Below are 25161 nucleotides of genomic sequence, written 5' to 3'. Positions count from 1 at the left end.
TAAAGCGTAAGTTGTTTATAGGGGTCCAATTAGTTAAACTGTTTAAATCATCCTGTAAGAGAGATACATCTGACATGCTCGCGATCGGTCTAAAAACTGTTAGGTCATCTGCGTAGAGCAAGTATTGTGAATTTTTAAAGCAGACTCCTATATCATTGATAAAGAGAAGAAATGAAAATGGTCCAAGTATACTTCCCTGAGGTACTCCGGACGTGGCTACAAATGAATATGACTTCACATTCTCAATTTCAACAAACGAGATTCTATTGGAAAGATATGAACCAATCCAGCATAGAAAAGCAGAGTGGAATCCAATTAACTTAAGCTTACGCAATAAAATGCTGTAACTGTATCAAAAGCCTTTGCGAAATCAGTATAAACATCTACTTGATGACCTTTTTTAAATAACGAAATACAAAACTGAGAAAAAAAGGCAATGTTGGTAACCGTAGAGCGACCAGTTAAAAAGCCATGTAGGCACTCATCTATGGATGCCTTTATTGCAAAAGACAGCTTGGATTTAACTACTTTCTCAAAGAGTTTTGAGCATGTCGAAAGTTTAGAAATTGGTCTGTAGTTAGCTACATCATTTTTATTGCCCGATTTAAAAATAGGAGAAATAGAGGCAAATCCTCTTATTTGCAACCTTCTGCTAAGTTCGAATCACTAAACTGTTGAATAAATAACTCCACTCTTCAACAATGCAAAATGGCCTTTATTAAAGTACTTCACTATAACACTTATATTTCGCTTACTGATTATGGATTCGTAAATTGCCACAAGAAATACAAATCCATTTAACTTCTAGCAACAATCAAAATAAAGATGAAATAATTATTTTAGCTGACAAACTTTTTGATTTAATCAACAAACCTCATTCTTCCGAATCTCCTATAGTTTCGAGTATAAATAATAATATTTTAGAACAATGCGTTAAAAATTTAACTGAATTAACTACGGCTATTTATCAAAATTTAAATAAAATTTCTAATGATATTAATCAATTACAAATCCGTTCAAGATCTAAAGATAGAAATAGATTTAAATATCGAAATTTTTCAAACAATCGTAATTTTAATTCACAAACAAATATTTGTTGGTATCACAAAAAATTTAAGATTAACGCTCTTAAATGTATACCCCCATGCAACTTTAATCAAAAGCTAAATTCAAATTCCGAACAAAATTTAAACTAAAAAAATCCATTATGACGGTGACGGATAATGGAACTATTATTAAACCTACTCGTCGCCTATTCATATTTGATAAATTCAATAAACTTAATTTTCTTATTGATACCGGCGCATCTGTATCAGTTATTCCTGTTTCTAAATTTAAAATTTATAAAAGAAATTCGGATCTTACTTTTGACTGCAGCAAACAGTTCTTCAATTGAAACTTTTGGTACAAATCTACTTAAAATTGATTTATGTTTAAGAAGAGATTTTGAATTTCCATTCATTATTGCAAACATTGATACACCAATTTTAGGAGCAAACTTTTTAGAAAAATTCGGAATTATTGTCAATATTAAAAATAAAGAAATAATGGATTCTACTACAAAAATTAAAGTTGCTGGATCTTCTGGATTTTCTGATATTTCTCACTCAAAATTCCTATTGTCGAAAATAAGTTTTCAAAATTACTTGATGAATTTCCGTCTATTACCTGTGAACCAGATGATACTAAAAAGTTAAACACCATACGGTTCACAGGATAGAAACAAAAGGTATTTTACCATTTTCGAAGCCCAGACGTCTTGATCCAATCAAACTTAAAATTGCTAAAACTGAATTTGAATTTTTAGTTAAAACGGGTATATGCAGACCCTCAAATTCTCCTATTGCATCTCCACTTCATCTCGTTCCTAAAAAAGAACCAAATGATTGGAGGCCTTGCGGAGACTATCGAAGACTTAATTTTATTACTACACCAGATCGGTATCCTTTACCACATATCCACGATTTAACAATTGATTTAAAAAACAAACAATTTTTTTCCAAAATTGATCTTGTGCGTGCTTACCACCAAATTCCAATGGCAGAAGAAGACATTCATAAAACTGCAATAACTACCCCTTTTGGAATGTTTGAATTCGTAAGAATGCCTTTCGGTTTACGAAACAGTGCTCAAACTTTCCAACGCTTTATTAATAAAGTATTTTCTGATTTCGAAAAAAAATCAGTTTTCAAAAGACTTGAAGAATATAATTTAAATATCAAACATTCAAAATGTACTCTCGGAGTAAATAAATAAAATTTCTTAAGTTACTTAAGTTAAGGCGAAGATACTTAACTATCTCTAGATCGAATTGAAATCATAACAAATTTTGAAAAACCAATTTCTATAAATAAGTTACAAAATTTTTTAGGTATGATAAATTACTATCACAGATATATTAAAATGTTAGCAACAGAACTTAGTCCTCTGCATGAAATGTTAACACATGCAGTTAAAAACAAACTCAAACAATTAAACAGCTTTCGAAAATGTTAAAAAACTGTTGGCTAAAAATACTTTACTTACACATTTCGACAAAAAATGTACTTTATCATTAGCAGTAGATGCATCAAATGTTGCTATTGGAGCAGTTCTTCAACAAACTAGCAATAATATACTAGAACCCTTAGCTTATTTTTCAAGAAAATTAACTACAACAGAAACTAAATATTCAACATTTGATCGTGAACTTTTGGAAATTTTTAATTCAATTAAACATTTTAAACATTTTCTTGCAGGTAGAACTTTTACAATTTATACTGATCATAAACTTTTTAATTCATGTTCTAAATTCTAAAGTAGATAGATCTCCTCGTCAACTACGTCATCTTGAATATATTCCTCAATTTACAAATGATATTCAATATATACGTGGAAAAGACAACATAGTTGCCGACACACTTTCCCGTATTCCAGAAATAAATGCAATTTCAACTCAAGATATAAATTTAGAAACTTTATATAAAGAACAACAAACTGATACATTTTTACAAAAAACATTTCTGATCAAAATTCTAAAAATAATTTAAAAGAAATTCATATTCCAGTTATTAATTTAAATATATGGTGTGATGTTTCTCTACAACCTTTTCGACCTTATGTTCCACATTCTATGAGAAGAATTATTATATTTGATAAAATTCACTCATTATCGCATCCAAGTATAAGAACTAGAAAATTAATTCAAAATAAATATTATTGGCCTAACATGCGTAAAGAAATTAACGATTGGACTTCATATTGTATCAATTGTCAAAAATCCAAAAATTCAAGACATACTAAATCTCCTATTCAAAAAATTCAAATACCATCAGGTCGTTTTGAACATATTCATATGGATATTGTTAGACCTCTTCCAGTTTCAAATGAAAATTGTTATATTTTAACAATTATTGACAGATTTTCACGTTGGCCTGAAGCTTATCCACTTAAGGATATTTCAACAAATACTATAGTAAAAACTTTTATTCAAAATTATATACCACGATTTGGTATACCATTGAATATTACAGTAGATCAAGGTACACAATTCACCTCAAAATTTTTTACGGAATTAACTAAACTTTTAGGTTCTCATAAAATTCATACATCTCCTTACCATCCCGAAGCAAATGGCATGATAGAGAGATTTCATCGAACTTTAAAAGCAGCAATTATAACATCAAACGACTCGGTTCATTGGTCTGACATTTTACCATTCATTCTACTTGGTTTACGAACTTCTATTAAAGAAGATTTAAAATGTTCATCTGCTGAACTTGTTTATGGTCAAACACTTAGAATACCTGGTGAATTAATTATTTCAAATAGTAATAAAGAACATGATTTTTCTAATGACGCTCTTCAGAAAATAAGAGAATATTTTTCACTTGTTCGTTCTAAAGTTTTTCATCAAAGAAAACTTTTTCGTTCCTAAAAAATTAGAAAAGTGTGAGTATGTTTTTGTTAAAAGTTCTTCGTAAATCTAATTTAGAATCACCTTATGAAGGACCTTTTAAAGTTATTTCTAAGAAAAAAACATTTACAATTCAATGCAAAAATACTATTAAAAATATTTCAATTGATTTACTTAAACCAGCAAACATACTTATTAACACCAATTTAAATATAAATACATTAAACAACAAAAAACAGAAAAAGGTTACATTTAATATTAATTAATTATTTGTTTTAAATTTTCTTGGAGGGGAGTAAATATAGTGTTAGCTTCTTTGTACTCTTTACTTTAATTTTTAATCGTTTTCGTGTTAACTTAAACAATTTTGAATAACTTCAAAAATGAATTTTTAAAAATAAAATAAATATTTGGTTTATTACCAAAGTGGCTACTACTTTCATGTCTGCACTGGAATTGCTCGTACTGTAATTTCTCAAAAAAAAAAAAAGAATTTAGCCATTCAAATAAAAGAAAAAGGCGGACCACGACCACATTTTTACTTTTTAATTTGCTGAATGCGTTAACAAAAAAATAAAATTTCCAAATGTAGAATTTCGAACTTCGAAGGCCGATATCTATTTTTTGGAGGCTAACTTCGAAAAACGGATAGTAATTTTTTATAATTAAGCCCCAATCTCTACAAAAAAGTGGGTTTGGTCCAAAACCCAGCGGGCTGTTGCACAGTGTTATGAGTAGATTGCACGTATTTTTATGGAGAACGGCGGATTCAGCGACGCTGCCGCCATCTGATATAAAAAAGTAGCCAACTCCCAACTTTTGTTGCAAACAGAGCATAAGAAGAAGAATTGGACACTTGCTTTGGCTAAGAGTGCTTTCACACTTTGCAAGTGAAATAATTTTTCCCGCTCGTTGGCCACTTTTCTAACATTTTTCACAGTTAAAAAGTGCAAATCCATAGGACACAAAATATGTTGGCAAGTATATTTCTTGTACAGTGATAATGTTTATAACATTGATTCGCAAAATTTTGTATGTCTATGGGTATGGCCAAATTAACATTCAATTGCCAAGTCTGAAGTTCCTTAAGCAATATTTACTTACCTTTTTTAAAACTTCCAAATTCAGTGGTAGCGGTCGTCAAAGATGTCGCACTTTTGTTCATATTTCGCAAAAGCTTTAAACGTTCGCATAACTTCTCCTGTTGCTTTTCAAGTAAAGTGGGAGCTGCACTGAATTGACCTGGACGGTAATGGATTAATTAAAATTTCAGGTGTAATTAAAGAAAATTTCGATTTCAATTTATCAGATTGAAGCTAATGTTCCTAACACTAAAAAATATATTTTTTTTATCTTTTTATATTTTATTTTTTTATTTTTATTTTGAACTTTAGTTTTTTGTTCTATATTTAAATTATTTTTATTTATTATATTTATTTTGTTTTATTTATTATATTTATTTTTGTTTTGTTTATTATATTTATTTTTGTTTTGTTTATTATATTTATTATTGTTTTTTTTTCTTAATTTTTTATTTTTGTACATTTTTTTCCGTATTTTTTATAACTTTCATGCAAATGAATGGTATATTAACTTCGTCACGAATCTCGAAGTTTTAAGTCCTTAAAAGAAAATAGATAGACCCACCAATAAGTATACCGAAATGATCAGGATGAGGAGCTGAGTTGGTTTAGCCATGTCCGTCTGTCTGTTTGTATGCAAACTAGTCCTCAATTTTTGAGATATCTTGATAAAATTTGGTGAGCGGGTTTATTTAGGTGTCCGATTAGGCATTTGTCGGCCGGATCGGACCAATATAGCATATATCCCCCATACAACCGATTTTTCAGAAAGAGGATTTTTGTCATACGTATAGCATATACGGGTCGTACATATAGCATATATCCCCCACAACCGATTGTTCAGATAAGCTTTTCGTTATTACTGCGCCATTTTAAAAGCTAGAGGTTTCAAACTTCACCGAATACTTACGTATATAGCATATATTGTTATCTGAAAAAATCATAGAGATCGGTGGTATATACATTATATACCCTAGGCCGGGTCGATTTGTAGGGAGGCAAAAAAATCGCCCATTGCTCTGTGAAAATCATATTCTAGGGATCAAAATAAGAAACTTTGCCGAAGGAACCATACCTCTAAAACGAATTCTGATGTCCCCCCTTTGGGTCGTAGGGGCAAATTTTGAAAAATCCCACTTTGAAATGTCTATGTTTTTTCTTTTTGGAGTTTATTTTTCTCTTTAGAAATCTATTTAGTCAGAACATATGTAAATGAAAAAATGAATTTAACTTAGTAATAGAAAAGAAATTTAAAAAATTATTAGAAATTAGCGTTTTTACAACCCCCTTTTAAAACCAAGGCATCACTGTGATGCATTTGCATGTCGTAAACATAGTTGTTTGGGTTTTTTATTCAACCGTTTTAAAAAATGAAGGTATCACTGTGACACAATTGCAGATCGTAAAATTGCTTGTGTTGTTTTTTTTAAGCCACCACAAGACACAGCAGGTAGAATTGAAATTGCCCCTACCCAAAAGTTCGACCCAAAGGGGGGACATCAGAATTCGTTTTAGAGGTATGGTTCCTTCGGCAAAGTTTCTTATTTTGATCCCTAGAATACGATTTTCACAGAGCAATGAGCGATTTTTAAATCGACCCGCCCTAATACACCCCATATAAACTGTCATTTTTGCCCCTTTTTTTATGGCTAGAAGCTTCAAAATTCATCAAATTTCATCAAATAGTTACGTTTACGTCATATATTTTTGAAATACGTGATTCGTAGTCATAGTTTTTACATGCAGACCACAAAAAAAGTGAAACTTTGCATCCTCACTCACACATATTTTCACTATTTATGTATTTCATATCTTATACAGCCGATTATTTGGATATTACGAATGGGATAAGATTATTGTTCAGCCCCAACCTTGTTTTTTTTTACTTTTTCTTAATTTTTAATTTTTTTTGTGTATTTTTTTTCGGTATTTTTTTATTTAATTTTTTGTTATTTCTTTTATAAATTTTTATTTAAAATTTTTCCCTAATTTTATTTTTTCTCCTAGGGTGAACAATAATTTTGGAATAGGAATTTCGAATTTTCGAAAGCAGCCGTTTTGCCAAATGCCACACTTTGTTGCGCATTTCTATTTTTGTAAAAAAAAATTGAAAGTTTAATTTTATGGAGTTGCATCCTATTCATCAAGGCATTTTTTTGCGGTCGTGCCGAGTGCAACTCTTCTTTCGTCATTTGCCGAAATCCATTTAACAAGGATGCTTAACAAACGAAACGATACAATTTCGCTTTGTTAAAAATCAAAATTAATTTAACGAAATAAACCACTTGGTTAACGTTATAAACGTTATAAGACGCTAGCTCTGGCACACAATCGAACGCGGACTAAGGCTTTGAAAGCACACTTCGTGTTAAAGTTTAACGTTATTTTTAACGTTAAACATTAATGACAGTTTCGTTTCGGTGAAAAACGAAATTAAATTTATTTTGATAACTGCTTTGACAATAAAATTCGCAAATATTTCAACGGAAACGATTGAAATTTCTTGATTAACGTGAAACTTAACGTTACGATGTTTCCTTTCTATTTAAGCTTATTTTAACTCCTTTAAGAAATCCTTGCGCAATTGCTTTGAATCTTTTGATTATTTATATTTTTCGAACATTTATGCATTTTAAATTTGTACAATTGAAGAAACAGTTTAATTAAACAACTTTGCTTTAAGATGAAAGGGAGAAGTGTAAACTCTCAAGGATTTTTTATTTAGAGTACGGGGAACGGGAGATGGGAAACAACTCGCAAGGAACTTTTGTTTAGAATTGGGCTGATTATGTTTTATATATATTTTTTTTATTTGCTCCACTTTTTATATTTTATTTTACTTTTGCGTTTTTAATTTCTGTTTTAGTTTTACTGCTTTTTTATACTCAGCTGAGCAGAGCTCACAGAGTATATAAATTTCCTTCGCATAACGGTAATCCGTAACGACATAAACTAATCGAGATAGATATAGACTTTTATATATCAAAATGATTTGGGCGAAAAAAGAAATTCATTTAGCCATGTCCATCCGTCCTTAAACACGATAACTTGAGTAAATTTTGAGGTATCTTAATGAAATTTGGTATGTAAGATCCTGGGCACTCATCTCAGATCACTATTTAAAATGAACGAAATCGGATGATAACCACGCCCACTTTTTCGATATCGAAAATTTCGAAAAACCGTAAAAGTGCGATAATTCATTACCAAAGACGGATAAAGCGATGAAACTTGGTAGGTGGGTTGACCTTATGAAGCAGAATAGAAAATTAGTAAAATTTTGGACAATGGGCGTGGCACCGCCCACCTCTGAAAGAAGGTAATTTAAAAGTTTTGCAAGCTGTAAGTTGGCAGTCGTTGAAGATATCATGATGAAATTTGGCAGGAACGTTACACCTATTCTATATGTGTGCTAAATAAAAATTTGCATAATCGGATGACGAACACGGCCACTTTTTATAAAAAAAAATTTTATGTCAAATTTTAACAAAAACTTGAATATCTTTACAGTATATAAGTAAATTATGTCAACGTTCATTTTTCATTTAATTTGTCTAGAATACTTTTAACGCCACAATTCGAACAAAAATTTACCAATCCTTGTGTAATTTGGTAAGGGCATATCTTCTACGCCGGTAACTGTTTTTTGTGTGAAAATGGGCGAAATCGGTTGAAGCCACCCAGTTTTTATATACAGTCGTGGCCGTTAACACGATAACTTGAGCAAAAATCGATATACATATCTTTACTAAACTTAGTTCACGTACTTATCTGAACTCACTTTATCTTGGTATTAAAAATGCGCGAAATCCGACAATGACCACGCCCTCTTTTTCGATATCGAAAATTTCGAAAAATTAAAAAAATTCCATAATTCTATACCAAATACGAAAAAGGGGATGAAACATGGTGATTGGATTGGTTTTTTGACGCAAAATATAACTTTAGAAAAAACTTTGTAAAATGGGTGTGACACCTGCCATATTAAATAGCAAAAAATGAAAAAGTTCTGCAGGGCGAAATCAAAAGCCCTTGGGATCATGGCAGGAATACTGTTCGTGGTATTACATACATCCACCTATAGAACTATGGCTCCCTTCTAAAATACTCTTAAATACCTTCCATTTGATACCCATGTCATACAAACACATTCCAGGGTTACCCTAGGTTCATTTTCCTACATGGTGATTTTCCCTTATTTTGTCTCCAAAGCTCTCAGCTGAGTATGTAATGTTCGGTTACACTCGAACTTAGCCTTCCTTACTTGTTTATTTATTTTTTTATTTTTCTTCAATCTTCATATTTAGTCCCAAAACTCACCTTTCTTGCCTTCATCATCGTTGTGCAAAAGTGCCGCCGGAGATGTATCACTCATATTGCCACCGCTACTGTTGCCAGTGCTGCTACTAAGGACACCCGTCCCATCATCGGACGATGAACTAAGTCGCTTATGAAGGTGATGATCTTTTTCCGAACCACTGTAACGACGTTTACGCTCTGGTGAATTAAGTGTATACTTATTGAGTGGTATCGACGTTGGCGATGAAGATAATTGTCTGGCCATCTCTTCAGGAGAAGCATTTGCAATACTATTATAAGCTTGTGCAAAACTATTATTCAACGAATTTGATGTCATTGCATTAGCGCCGGCAGAAGCTGGTGTGGTTGGGGAATTACTGTTCGTTGTTAACGTATCAGGCGTTGTGGAATCGGATGATAGTTGCATACGTTTACGATATTCGTTAATAGACAGTTTACGCTTTGGTGCTGGTGGCGGTTCAGGTGCATTCAATTGCGGATTAAGACGAGGATCATGACTGGCGGTACGTGTGAGTGGTAGCATTTTTAATGGTGTTGTCAATTTACTTACAATCGATGATTCAAGTGTTGTAGCAGTTGCAACGGCGTTTGATACGCTTTCAGATGAGTTAACACTGTTGATGTTATTGTTGGGCATGCTATTATTGGCAATTGCTTTGGTTGCACTGACATTGGCATTACCTCCAGTGGCATACGCATGTGACGTATGTAAGGCAAAGGCGCCCATTGAGGTGCTTAAACTTTTCACTTTGGTATCTAAATATTCGGAAAGTGAAATATTCGCAGAGACATCTGCCGTTGGAGTAGGTGGGCCTACAGGCGTTGGTGCTGGCGCATTCAGTGTTGCAGGCGTCGTTGTAGGCGGCGGCACGATTGCTGGAGTACTATCACGCAATTTTCCATAAATGCTATTATATGTGGATGTTGTTGAATTTGTAAAACCGCCAACCGCCATTGCTGCCGCCAGCGGTGTGCTATTGCCGCTGTTCAAAACTGTGGGAGTTGAGATGGGTGGTGTTAAAGCGCTGCTGCCGCTTACCGCAATCAAAGATGACTGCTGCGTCTGCGGGACCAGTACCGACGCTGATGCCAAATGACTGAGTGCTGGTTGTATAGGAAGTGTTTTAAGCAAGCTATACGGCGGATGTTGCTGCGTTGCAGAGTTCGAGGTGATAAGTGCAACAGTAGGAGTTGGTACGTATGTAGCGATTGGTGTGACCATGGAAGCAGCATCTATATTAGTGCCCGGCACAGCACCGATGCCACCAAAATATGCAGCCATTAATGCTGGTGATGCAGCACCACTTACAACTACATTATTAAAATGTGTTACATAAGCAGAAGGTGGAGGCAGTTGGGCTAATGCGACATGTGTAGGTGCATGTGGTATGCTAAGGTGATGTGATCCCGCCGCCGCCCCCGCTGCTGCTACTAAAACACCATTATGTTCAGCAGCAGTGGATTTATGTGTCGTAGCAGTATCTTTTTGCAGCTCCGTGCTACCACCACCAGAACTACTGCTGCTATGACGATGCCTACTGCCTCCACCACCCGAAGAGGACTCGCGCCGCTTACGCGCAGCTGCTGTCAAATTGGTGCTACCCCCGCTACTCGAGCAAGTAGAGTTTATAGTATCGTCGCGACTGTCTCCCCGTGCGCTACCGCTATCTTTGCGATGCCTACTGCTACTACTGCTTAGAGCAGCATTTACTATCGCCAAGTCTTTGGTGAGTTCTTGTTCAAAATTAAGTTGACGCTTTTTTGATGCGAGCGGTGGTGGCGGATTTGGTGGTGTTGTAGACTGTGCAGGCGCTACTGCTTGGGGCGGGGCGTTCGGCGCGGAGCTTGTTGAATTCGATGAAGATGTAGTACTATGACGATGATGATGCCGTTCTTTATCACGGCGTTCTTCGCGTTCCCTAGAATCACTTCTGCCATTGCTACTATTCGCAGTATTATATCCAGCAGATGAAATACTACTGTGCTGTTTTGATGAGTTCGAAGCAGGCGTCGTGCTGCCACTCTGACTCTGCTTGGTACTCGCAGCGTTATCCTTTTTATGTGATGATGGCAGTTTCTTCGAGCTTGTACTGGAAGATGATACACTTTGTTTGCCACTGCTATGTGTTGAAGATGAACGGCTATTGCTGCTGTTGCAGCTAGTATGCTCTTTGTTGCTACGTTCCTTTTTATGCACCTTTTTCGTCGTACCACTGCTGTTCGAATTAGTAAGAGTTTTCGAAGCGCTGCTACTATGTTTACTGCTACCACTACCGGCGCTTCCCGCATTCTTTCCCGTATCGTTATGCCTATGATGCGATGGAGTATAACTGCTTGATGAGGATTTATTATCTGAAGACTTTGTGTTTTTTATAAGATCGCTGGAATTATTGCCCACAGCTTGCGTTTCTGCTGCTGTTGTATTTGATTTTGACTTTTTATTATTGCGTGACTCTAAAATCAATATATTCTCTTTGTGGAATGAGTGCAAGCAAGCTTGTATGTCATCATCGGTGAGGGGTGCTTTACGTTCATTGTTACCACTGTTATTGGTATTTGTCGCATTCTGTTTACGTGGCGCAAGCATGGATGAAGCGCTAGTTGTGCTGTTTTTACCATTGTTGTTTGTTGGTAACGGCCCTGCCGAATTATCAGCATCGCTAGTGTCCACCTTCGTGGCTGCAATTTGCGTTGGCTGCGGCAACAATACCATTGTGCTATTGTTACTGCTTTCCGCCGATTCTGTAGGTAAAGACAAATTCGTTTTTGCTGTTGTTCCAACAACAGTTGGTGATGTTACGGTTGGCGTTGTTGGTGGTGGCTTACGATCAATAGCAGCGGCTGCAGCTGCTGCTAAAAATGTCATACTGTTTGGTTGAGTAAGTGTGGAGGATTTGTTGAGTTTAGAAGGTTTGATAAGTGTGCTAATTTTAGTGAGTTTACAGTTTTCCACTGTGTTGACGTCTGTGTCGATCTTGTGTGTCGCGACACTCACGATAGACGTATCTTTGTTACTGCTGGTTGTGATACTCTGTTTTGCCATTTCAAGCTTACGCGCGGATAAAGGTTTCAAAAGTGATGTTTGCTGTGTGTCCATCGTCAAAGTCGTATTTTCTTTTGGTGTACTAGTTACCAATTCTAATCTTGGACGCTTTTTCATCGGCTCAGCCAACGGTGATACATTGCTGGTGGTGTCAAGCGTGAGTAGCTTGAGCGGTGAAGTTGACGTTGTTGGTCTAATTGGAATTTCTTCATCATTATCTTCAACAAATGAGGATGTAGCTGAAGAAAGTGAATTAATAACCTTGTTTATGGGGATTTCTTTTTTGATGGGCTTGCGGTCGGTTGCGAGTTGATCTTCCTTCTTCATTTCTTTGAACTTCGGGCCCTGTTCCGCCTTACTATTAACATCAACATGACTATCAGTTTCACTCTGCAACAGACGTTTGAAATTCTGCTGCTGTTCCTCTTTTACAAATGGTTTGGTTTCCGTTTCAACTGCAGTAGCTGTAGATTTAGATTCTGCCTCTTCCTCCTCTTTTTTCACTTGCATCAGCACCATCTCCTCAAAACGATCGCCCGCCAAACTTTCCTCGCGTTCTACATCAATTTTGACATCATAATTGCCGCTTGTATCTTCTGGTTCAATTTTTACTAAATTATTTTCTGCGGCGAGCATTTGTTGATGCCCAGGACTGGGTGACCGCAATATATCCACATCATCATCTTGATCCATAAGCATGGCTTCACGCTTGATGTCCTCATCGTCTATTACCGCCTGTTGTTCCGTCTCTTCCTCCTTTTTTGGCGCGACTTCTTCATCTCTCATGCACTCATCACTTGTATTCGCCGCTGTTGTTGTTGTATCAGTTTCATTTACACTCACACCACCCACTACATCAACATCGGCACGTTCTTCATATTCTTCGTCATCCTCATCATATTCCTCTTCATCTTCTTCGCTGCTTTCCGGCTCTATCTTCATTGCATTAACTTTATTGTTTTTATTGCATCCGATCGAGTTTATACTATCAACATGAGCAGTGTTGAACGCTGTCAATCCTGCGTCACGTGCGCTGTTTTGCTCTGTCATCGCATACTCTGTTTTGACTATACCAATCACAGGCGAATCGTAACTACAATTTGCACTACTCGAAACTGGTGAAGCCACACAACTGCCACCTCCTCCCGCTCCCAGCTCATCTTCTTCCTTTGCACCATCACTAATGACGAGCCGTCGCTTTTTAAGAGGGGTTGTAAAACCATTAGGCACATTGAGCATTGCGACGGTGGCGTTTGGTTGCGTAGCTGGGGTGGGTGAATCGTTTTGTAAGCCGCAAGCTATTGGTGCTGCGCCAACTGTGTTTGGTGTTGGTGTCGTTGCTTCATCTGTAGTCGTCTCCTCGCTAATGGCTTGACGCAGCCAGCGCTTTTTCACTGATGAATTATTACTACAAGTACTCACCTGTAGTGGCAGATGCAGTAGATTGCGAGCCGAAACTCCCGTAGAGCTAGCTCCACCAATTGCTGTTTGATTGTAGACACCAGCGGTGGCGGCATGGCTAACGCGCTCCGTTTGTTGTATAAATTCTTCAACTTTTAATGCTGCCATGCTTAGATTTTGTGGTTCATCGATTGGCAAGGATGCTGTGGCCGAATTACTCATGGACGCAACATTCCTGGCGTCAACTTCTGTTACCACGTGGTGTTGTTGCGGCTGTTTTTTACTATAATCACACATGGTTGCCGCTTGTACCAGTGAATCCAAGCTGTGCGTGGTGGGTAAGGTACAAGGTGGAATTTGCGTAACGTTTGTCGCCGATACAACTGCGCTGGCTATATCTATGCCACCACCACTATGTAGTAATAATGGTGGTGTAGGTACATTTGGTGGTGGTGGTGGTTGTAGTGATGTACCGACACTTCCGTTTGAATTGGAATCTACTTGATTTAGTAACCAATTTGACATAAGCACTTTTTTCGTTTTCGTTTTGTTGGGATACTTGAAATCACCATTTGGGCTACTGCCGTCCATTTGATCTTGTAGCGGTCCAACTGCCGCTTCAATTAGCAGACATGCTGAGCTAATCGGTGTGACGGGTGGTGAAGCAGCGTTTGCGCCACCATTTGTTGGTGTTCTATGTTGGGGCGATTTCAATTGATCGAGTGTATAATATTGCTGTGCCGTGTATTGTTGTAGTGCCACTGGTGAAGTGTTTCCTTGGGGCGATTGCGGCGTAGATATCGGCGTCGGTGTAGGCGTCGGTGACGTTTTCGAATCAGCATTTGCGAAAGAAAGCAACAACCCTGCGGCCTGGTCTTCATTACTGGCCGGCGTAGTAGAGTTGACTCTCAATTCGCTTGACTCTGTAGGAAGTTCAGTGCTTACAGGCTGTAGTTGGTTGGCCTGTTCTGGCGCGAGCTGACTCTGTTGCATTGATAGTTGATTCTGCTGAACTTCTGTTAATTGAACCTGTTGTTGCTCAACCGGCAATTGGTGCTTAGGTCCTATAACAGTTTGTAATTCGCCTGCTTCTTTTGGCAAGAACAAACAATTTGTCACTTTGTTCGTATTTATAGTAACATGACTGGTAGGATCGTCAAAGATGGCGTGAGAGTTGTCAGTCTGTGGGGGTGGCAAACTTGGGCCGCTAACACCAGCGCCATCTGCTGACTCATTGCTGCTATTCATACGACTTTTGCGTCGCCTGCGGGCCTGTGCACTTTGGCCACCATACGATTTATGTGTTTTGCGCTTTTTCTTGCGCGCTGAAGCACCAGTTGCGACACGTCCACCGCCTAGTTCACCTATAGCACGTTTTGTGGGTGAAGTAGGTGAAGTAGTATTGCTACTACGTCGCTTAGCTGCCGCAGTGGATGCATGGCTTGTACTACCTGATTTTGTTTGTTGACTTTTGCGTTGCTGATTACGTTCCATCTTCTCAATCGCCCTTAGGATAGCTTCCATTTTACGATCTTCACGCGAAAGCTTTTGTTTTTCCTTAGACACTGGCACTGAGGTGCTTGAGCCTACTCCAGTGGAGTCATCATTTAAGCTACCGCTGCTAGAGTTGTGCTGCTGTTGTTGATGGTCGTCTTCAGAGAAGCTGGTGGAGCGAGAGCTTGATGACTTTCCACCGCCAGACGTTTTGTTGTTGCGTGCATTGCTATGTGGCAAAACGGTTGATGTAGCAGCAATGCTTGCGGTGTGACCACCAGGTTTCTGCGGTGATTTCGAACCAGCACGTGGTGATGAGATTAAAAGATTTGTATTTGTTTGGGTTGGCGTTAGCGGAGCCATTTTTGGTGATACAATCCCTGATTGCTGTTGATGTTGTGTCATTGCTGATTGTGTAATCCCATCAACAGTACCTAGCTGTCGGGTCTGCAGCGTTACAGGAACATAAAATTGTGCTTGGTGTTGCTGCTGGGGCTGCTGATGTTGTTGTTGTTGCTGTGGCAACAGCACCTCGGTGTCGCTAACATCTAACGCACCCTTTACTTTAGCTTCGGTAGTGCCGCTGATGGCAACATTATTAGCGATTACAATTTTATTGGGCGACCCAGATGCTTTGCTTACACTAGTTAATGTTACAGCCGTATTGAGCGATTGCAGTGCAGCTGCAGCGGCTAATGAAGCATCGCTTATGGTGGGAGGACCAACAAATTCGCAATGCTGTTGCTGATTGGTTTGTTGTGGTTGCTCGTGCATTTGTTGCTCCCGCGGTGATTGTTGTTCGGATATATTTGGCAGTTGTTGGGGAGTGGAAGATGATGGAATTAGTGAGGTAGGCGCTAGTTCGGCGGTTGCCGTCACTTTGAAGGTAGGTGGGTTTTGGTTGTTAGCGGATAGTATTTCACCTGTGGTTTGCGGTTGTTTTTGAAGCAGATTTTGTTCTTGCACCATTTGTTTATGATGTTGCTGTTGTTGTTGCACCGGTTGCTGCTGTTGTTGCTGGTGCTGCGCTTGTTCTTGCTGATGCGATTGTTGCAGCGCCTGAGGCTGCGACTGCGTTTGTGTCAGTGTTTGTGTTTGTACCAATTGTGGTGGCGGTGACAAGAGCAATGGTGTAGGTAATGCCCCTAAAATTTGTTGATGTTGTTGTTGTGAACTGTGTTGCGATAAAAGCGTATTATTAGGTCGCTGCTGCACTAACGTTGGCACTGCGGTAGGTACTAACATTTGTGCCGTTTGTGGTTGCTGTGCTGCTTGCATTGGTTGAAGCTGTACTTGCTGTTGCTGCTGCGTGTGTTGCGTCGGTGAGTGTATGTGTAATGTTGACGGCGACGGTATCGACACAGAAGGCGACGACGACGATGTGCAAATACCTGAATCGTGCATTACACTCGATACGGAAGAGGTCGCGCTCATATTACCGCTGTTCGAAAGCAAGGCTGCTGAAGCGGTTAGCGCATGTGCTGATATTATAGTAAGACCACCATTACTCTTGAATGTATTGCTGCTTAAGTTGGCGGCATGTATGGCCAGTGGCGCCGCCGGTAATGCTACATTTGGACTATTATTGGCAATACCACTACTTCCCGAAAGAGCAGCTACACCGCTACTACTGTCACCACTCGATGAAATCGAACGATTGCGATTAATATTCTGAGAAGCGGTACCTCCTCTCTTTTTACCGCTACCGCTTGCTGGTGGCAAACTACCCATGGTGAGCTGCATGGCAGCAGCACTACTATTCAACTGGACACCTCCGTTCACAGTAGTATTTGCAAGCGAGGATTTTCGACTGCTGGATTTACCACCAGCACCACCAAACGTTTGCTGTGTAGGTGGTGGACCAAATAGGCAATCTTTTATCAAGCCACACGCACATGCTGTACTTGTTGGTTGAACAATGCAATTACTCGATGTTGCTTTCTTATTTTCAATTGCAAGCAAATCATGTGGCTCATGCTTAATGGTAATCTCTGTGCTGGCACGTATACGTGTGGTTGCCACAATGAAAAGATGAATGGTGCCTTTTTCGAAAAGATGTTGTATTTCAGCATTTGGGCGACAAGAACGTCGCACAAAGCGCGCTTCATTCCCATAGGTACGCGTGTCCACGCATATTTCTGGGCCCTTCAAATAAGCGGGTTGAGGTGGTAGCGGTGGATATGAACCATCTTGGTTCATAGTTTGCATTGGGGCCTCCGCATCGGGTAACTGATAGAAGAATATAAATGGTCCGGGTGTTTTATGCGCCTTTAGGCTGGCTGCTAAATAATTACTTGGCGGTGGTGAATTCATATTAACGGATGAGTTTTGTGTCTTATACTGAGGACTCAGCATGTATTTGCCACGCAATTCGAATATCGGACAACTCGGTGCAATATCCATATTACTAATAAGTATTTTACCACCAGCATGCGGCACTGTGGTTGCACGTATCTCCAAACCATTATTGCAACAATCCTTCAACGTACGATTTTCTGTATTGAGAATACTTTGTAGTAAGCTGGGTTGTTTGGTAATGGCATGCAGACGAGCACGCAATTCTGGTGAGTAGTGATTCGTTACTGCTGATTCGTAATTTTCAATCCATTGTCGCAAATTTGCCGCATGTTTTTCAGCTGCTGAAGCACTCGCGCTCAGACCATCATTATTTTTTGTTTTGCGTTTCGTTGTTTTCTTTGCGCCACCACCATCCTTACGTCCGGCTTTACCGCCAAGATTTCCAGCTAGTTTATCTGCTTTTTTGGATTTCTTACCACCGGCTGTATCTTTTGCGGTTTTCTTCAACACTTTGCCCTTTTTTGTGGTGCTATAGGTGGTAGTGCTATTTGGCAGGACATGCATTGTGCCATCACTGTTCATAATTGAAGCATTGCCCCCACGTTGGTGGCCATCTCCCAATTGATAATTCCCACCTGAATTGGCGCTACTCAAATAAGCGCCGCTTGAGCCAGTCGCATGCGCTGACTGTGCAGAAAGTAAAAGTTGCGTTTGTTCTCTGCGTTTCATTAGCTGTAGCGATCGGGCACGTGCTTTATCTACAGCACGCGGCTGGCACACTTCACACTGGTATTCATCGGGTATGTTTTGACGATCGATACCCATACAGTCGACATGCTGCCAAACGCTGTAAATCAAAATGGAATATATTTGAAAACGCTTTTTAAATGAGTACATGCCTTGAAATATTAATTCAAATCTATAGTACTAAAAAAACAAACACAAGTAAATGTTTAAAACTTTTTCATGCAAGAAAACTTGTAAGCTTATGCTGTGAGATAAAAATTTTGTAACATTTTGACACTGAATCATTTACGTATGGTATGCACGCCAGGATGATTGGGAAAACGTCGGAATTCCTGTGTAAAAAATTTAGAAAGTGCCAAGTAGTTTTCGTATGGCACGTCAAAATAATAACAATTCTAAATAAAGTTCCATAGTATAAATACTTTTTGGCAAATAGGTGTGGCATTGCCTACTTTTGAATGTGCAAATTTTGTAGGATATAACTCGCAAATTTATCGAGATATTTCAACGAAAATAAGTGGGATTACTATTACTATATTAGTATTTATAGGAGTATTTAAAAGTAAAAAGGAGAAAAACCAATACTTACAAGCACTTATCACAACAAATCATATAACCGTCATCATGCGTCAAATCACAGATACAACGCGTTACCGAGTCATCTTCCGCTTCCGCTTCCGCTGCAGTTTCGGTCTCTTCGCCAGGATCAATATCACCAATGGCCACGCGCGAACCATTACTAATGGCTGAATGAGCGTCATCGTCTTGTTGCATACGGGGTACTAAAAATGAGGATTTGAAAGCAAAGTTTAAACAAAAAAATTTTGGTATACTTGTTATTCGTTTTTCAGTATAAAATAAAAAATAAATAAAAAACAAATAAAAAAAAAAATAAACAAATAACAAAAATTAAAATTAAAAAAGAAAAAAAAAACAAAAATAAAAAAAACAAAAAATAAAAAAATTAATAAACACAAAAATATATCTAAAAATTAACAAAAAAAATTAATAAACAAAAAATATGTAAAAATAAACAAAAAATATATAAAAATAAACAAAAAAATTAATAAAAAAAAAAAAATAACAAAAAAAATAAAATAATTTTAAAAATAAAAGAACAAAACAAAAAAATAAATAAAAACAAGCATTAAATAAATTAAGAAAAAGTTATAAAATAAATAAAATAGCGAAAACAACGAATGGAAACCACATAAATTAATAAATAAATAAAAAAAAAAGTAAAAACAAGAAAATTGTAAGTACCCAATTGATTTACGAAAATTTTAAATAAAAATTGAGCTTGTATATTTAAAAAAAATACAATATTTCATTAGTAGTGAATAAAATATATGTATATATGACCAAGTTTGTAAATTAAAAGTTGCTGTTTCTAATTTTTAGATAATTGGCGAATATTTCGTTAAGCCCAATCCATTTTATTGAAATAAAAAAAACATTTTTTCCACAATCAAATTTATTATTTCATTTGCTGCTAACTTTCTTTAGTTTCGAAGAAAATATGAAACATTTTATTAAAATTGCATCGGACTATTTAAAAATTCCGTAAAATTTATAAAAAAAATCAAAAAACGTAGATGAAATTTGATGAAATGAAAATAAAGATGTTTCAAAAACTTTAATCAATGAGAAATTTCAATTAAAAATTTTTAAGAGCACCAAATAAATAATAGTCAGGAGAAAGCTAATTTTGTGCGAAATTTTGTAAAAATGTATATAAAATTTTTTTTTTAATTTTGTACGAGCTCAAATGAAATTTCGAAAAATTTAGATGAAATTGTAAAAATATTGAAAATTATGAAAAAATCGAGATTAAATTTTATAAACAATAATATGTATTTTTTTTTTCAAATAAACTTAGCACCAAAACTTTATAAAATTTAGATGGATCTTGTTAAAAATTTGGCCTAAATTTTCTGAAAATCTGTACAGTTTTTTCAATCGTTAAAATATTTATTCGATTAACTACTTACTTTGTTGTCCATGTAACGTAAACGTTGACTGTCCACTGGATGGTGGTATGGGTAATCCCACTTGACCAGCCGATGCTACAGTGGCACCAATACCACCTAAAGACCATTGTTGACTATTACCCATCGCCACACTACAGCCGGCATTACCCGACAAAACCGTTTGCAATTGTGATTGTGTGTTATTTGCACCACCAACTCCCCCCGAAGCTTTGCTCATAACTTGACTATTCACACCAACGCCACTGCCGCTCTTTGAATTCTCTGCACCGCCATGCTGTAAATGTGCGGGCATGGCATTGGCATAAGTATGATCTTGCTGTATGGCATGCAAAGTTCTCAAACGCAAATCTTGCGTGTTAACTGGTGTAGGACGAACTTCTTCACCAATAATATCTTCCTCATCAGCATTGCCGCTGGCAATAGCATTTGAAGCTGCGGTTACTCCTGTATTGCTGCCGCTGCTAATTGTTGCTGCACCTGCATTTGTGGCAATAGTATAACTACTATTACCCGCTGCAACTGCTGCAGTAGTGGCAGCTAAGGAGGATTTCAATGTTTGTAAATGTATAATTTGCGCTGTTTGCTGTTGTTGCATTTCAAGTGGTATATGCGATGTGCTTGCTGACAAAAGCCCAGCAGATGATGCACCCTGAGTTGCATGATTAAGATGACCACGCCCACCAACGGCATTACTACTGTTTGCTTTATAATAATCAACAGCACTTTTACGTGTAATTGTTGTGCTGGGCTCATATGATTTATTGCGATCCAGCGAGTGTGTACGACTGCCGGGCGCACTATGCGTTTGACGTCCAATTGTTGTTGAAGCGCTACCTGTTGAGTTGGAAATTGTAGCATAAATGGCATTACTGGTAGTGTATGGTGCTGAGCCAGCAGATATAGGCAAATAAGCAGTAGCTGAGACTGGAGTCTGATGCTGCATCGCATTTGTGTACTGTGTAGTGATTGTTGTTGGTGCTGCTGTGGATAATTGCTGTCCCGCGCTATATATAGGATACTCTTTAGGTGAGAGCAACACTGATGTGGGTGAAGGATGCTGCTGTAACACAACTTGTTGTTGCTGGTGCTGCGTTTGTTGCACTGTTGGTGGTGGCATAGCAATCGATTTTGGATGTTGCTGTTGTTGTTGCTGCTGCTGAAAGCGTTGATTGCTAAACGACTTTTGTGCCATGCTTTGTAAGATGCGCGCCGATAGCTCATCAGTCATTTGTGTGCCATTAACAATCATTATATCATCATTTAACAATGATTGTGTTGTATTGTTACTACCGGTAGGTTGTGTTTGTTGCTGATAAATAGTGTTTCCACTATTACTGTCTTTTACAATTGTTGTGGTTGGTGAATCAACAAATTGTATTTGTTGTTGTTGCTGCTGGCGTAATGTCAACTTTGTCTGTTGTTGCTGCATGGGCAATGTATTGACCTGATGTTGTTGTATAACTGTAGCATGTGCTGAATTCACAAACTTAATATTATTACCAGGATTATTGGCCAAATTTACTGTCGAGTTGTTGTTGTTGCTGCTGGTCGCAAGAGTCACCAAATTATTGCCAGACGAGAACTGCTGTTGTTGGTGTGGCATGGTTTTATGATGCAAATGTGTACCTTGCGGTAAATTAGCTACATGCTGCAGCTGTTGCTGTTGTTGATTCATTGCATATTTGCCGCTGCTGCTGCCGCCTACTTTTGTCAATTTTGTTGTTTGTTGCAGTTTATGGCCGCCACCGCTGATTGTGTAGGTGCCCAATGTCTGTTGTTGCAACATATTAACGCCCGTGCTGTTATTGTTATTGCTGTTCATCACATTATTGTATTGTTTGAGCAATTTTGATGTTTTTATTTTGCCGCTGCCGCTTTGATATTGAGGTTGATGCAACTGGTATTGCGGTTGCAGCTGCTGTTGTTGTTGTGTTATATACGTGGTTTTCACACCCTGCTGTTGTTGCATTTGCATAGTGTTAACAGTTTTGCCGCCGCTACCATGCGATATTTTCAAGCTGTTCGTAGACTTTTTAAGCATATTGCCGCCAATTCCGATACCCATACCACCGAGGCCACTGCCGCCAGTTACGCTTACACTCTTTGTTGTGGCACTGCTGCTCAAATACTTTGTGCCCCCACCACCACCAACTGGTTGCACCAACATTTGCGTTTGTTGTTGCTGCGGTTGTTGACCTGCATTTGTTGGAGCTGACACAGCTGCTGTTTGCTGTTGTTGTTGCACAACTGTTTGCACACGTGTAAGCATCTGCACTTGACGTGGCACAGATAGTTTCTGATACAACTGCTGCTGTTGCGTTTGTTGTACACCCTGTTGTGTTATAGTGGTTTGTGCGCCACCAGTTTGTTGCTGCGTTTGATGTACGTATGTTGTCGTAGTGAATTGCTGCTGCTGCTGTTGGTGCTGTTTAACACTTGTTTTGTATGTACCTGTTACTGTATATTTTGGCGTTTTGCCAACGCTGACAGCAGCACCATTTCCACCCCCGACACCGGTATTACTAACTGATGCTGCTGTAGTCAAATATGACAAATTTTTAGCGCTCATATAATTTATCGTTTGCGGTTGTTGTTGTCCACCGCCACCATTGCTTGCAACACCAATGGCATGTTGCTGTTGTTGGCTGCCAACAGCAGTCACGCCGGTAGCTGTTGCGTTGCTGGTGTTTGATACTGTAGGTGATTGTTTGGCCAATACCGTTAAATTGCTAAGCAAAACTTTGGATTGCCCGCCTACAGCTGTCGCGCTGCTACTATCAATTATCATGTTACCAGTGGTGCCATCGGTGGCAACTATTTTAAATATCTGTGGATTCAATACCTCACCAGTTGTTGTTGATATCATCATGTTTGTGGTTGTGGTGGCACCTGATGCTGTTGCTTGTTCAATAAACTCCTCACTTACTTGTATCACCTGATGATGTGACTGTGACTGCTGCTGTGTTGGTTGGTGTTGATAGAGTTGTTGTTGTTGTTGTGGTGTATGCATTTGTTGTGACAGCTGTTGCTGCTTTTGCACATGTTGGTGCTTTGACTGTACTTGCTGCTGCTGCTGCAACTGTGTAGCTAATAGCTGTTGTGACTGTTGCTGCTGTTGAATCTGTTGTTGATTTAATGTGTTATGTTGTATTAGCTGATGTTGTTGTTGCTGTTTATTCATCTGTGTTTGTTGCTTTTGCTGTTGTTTAACATTTATTTGTTGAGTTTTCGTATTCGTTGCTCCTACGCCACCTACTCCACTTGTTGGTGTATTGTTGTTACACTTGTTATTATTAAAATGACTGTTGTTGCTATTACGTTGCTGTGCACGACGCATTAGTGGCAATTGTGTTTGGCTGCAACTACTACTATTGCTGCTGCTACCAATGTTGTTGCATCCATTGCTCTGGTGATGACGCACATCATTCGATGTACCATATTCCAAATTTTTACATTTATTTGCAGCTAAAGTTGCGCAACTTTTTGCTGCTGCTGTTTGTTGTATCTGATAAAATTGCTGTTGCAATGGGTCTAATAAATTATTTGGCCCTTCTGCGTCCACTGCTTCTTCCGCTGTACTGTCTGATTGTTGTAAATGTGTCTCTACTTTTGTTGACTTTTCTACGACAATTTTGCCAAACGATTGCAATGGCATTATACGCTATGCAATAGTTGAATAAAAGCGTATGCTTTTGTTCCCTTTTTTGTTCTTGTTTTTTTTTTATGTTCACTTGTTGAAATTAAGAACCAAGGCAGATAATTTCTCAAAATAGTATATGTAAAAGAATTTTTTCAAATACTAATTTTTTCTTCTACCCACTTTAAAATAAAATATGAATATTATCGTAGTAATTTATTATCAATCCTCGAATTTTGATTTATTTGCTATTATGAATGTCTGTTGCGCTCTCTTAACTATTCTCATCATCATCCGTAGAATAAGCAGCTTTTAGTAAATTATGGACTTGGTTTTGTTGAGTTGCTGTTTGAAGGTCTGGTGTTTTTATTGCTGCTGATGATGACGAAGGCGGTCCCCCACTTACATGGGGGCTTAGTTCGTCACAAAATATTAAATGTTTATTTTTATTATAATTTTCGTAATTGTAATGAGTATTAAAAGTTTTTATAATTATTTGTAAAGCTTTTAAACAGTTATTTAATTCTGTCGCTGCTGTTCTCAATTGTTTTACAGTTGCTGTTGTTGCTGCTTCAGCATTAACAGAAATGTTTGTGGCTTCGTAGTAACGGGAATTTCTATATTTTCTGACCATTACATTGTAAGCCATTACATTAGGGGACATTACTTTTTGTGTGATTGCTTTGCAAGCGTGTCGTAGACGACTACACAACTATTTTTTTTTTTTTTGTTATTTAAATAATAAATTTCAAAAGTTTGCCCTTGGCGTTTTAAGTGCTTTGATCTTTTTTGTAGTTAACTAGTTTTATGTTAAGGAAATTCTCACATCAAATATATTGTCTTGTTTGGGTTATATTGATGTATACGCCCGCCTTCTATTCCGTTTACGCTTTCTTGGTTTGCGACTGGAGCGACGTTTATTGATTGAGGGTTCCACTGTTGTTGTTTTTTCCTTTAAACTTTGCAGTTCAGCAAAATTGTTTTCTCCGACAATTTTTTTTTATTATATAGCAGAAAGTTTGTTTGTTGTAGCTCGTTGTATATTTTAGGCTGCAGATGAACTGTGAAAAAGAAAAAGCCACATAAATTATTATTTTTAATTTAAACATTAAACTTAAACATTAAATATGTCTCGAGAACATTATCTACACACTGGGACAAAAATACTCCCCATAAAGGAGAAAACTCAAATGCTGAACCATGGTTTCTGTAGAACACGCAGAAATCGGCCCTTCAATAAGTCAGCCGTAAGA

At 37.6% G+C, this 25161-nt stretch overlaps 1 protein-coding gene across 18 annotated transcripts in view; it reads right to left on the bottom strand.

Moving 5' to 3' along the window:
- LOC137253089 (platelet binding protein GspB-like) overlaps positions 1-25161 on the bottom strand; it is a 260125-nt gene that overhangs the window by 192445 nt on the left and 42519 nt on the right. For all 18 annotated transcript variants that reach the window (XR_010953724.1, XM_067789435.1, XM_067789432.1 and 15 more), the window contains 4 exons: positions 20272-24969; positions 18870-19062; positions 9298-18380; positions 5000-5137 (listed from right to left, as the gene is read on the bottom strand). Coding sequence is in view for 17 of the 18 variants with exons in the window: in XM_067789435.1 (XP_067645536.1) it covers positions 5000-5137; positions 9298-18380; positions 18870-19062; positions 20272-23926 (13069 nt within the window). In the remaining variant the exon portion in view is untranslated. The remainder of the gene's footprint in view (positions 1-4999; positions 5138-9297; positions 18381-18869; positions 19063-20271; positions 24970-25161) is intronic.

The sequence above is a fragment of the Eurosta solidaginis genome, chromosome 5 (assembly GCF_040869045.1).
Source record: "Eurosta solidaginis isolate ZX-2024a chromosome 5, ASM4086904v1, whole genome shotgun sequence".
NCBI classification, from domain to species: Eukaryota; Metazoa; Arthropoda; class Insecta; order Diptera; family Tephritidae; genus Eurosta; species Eurosta solidaginis.
This window is presented reverse-complemented; position numbering and strand designations above follow the sequence as displayed.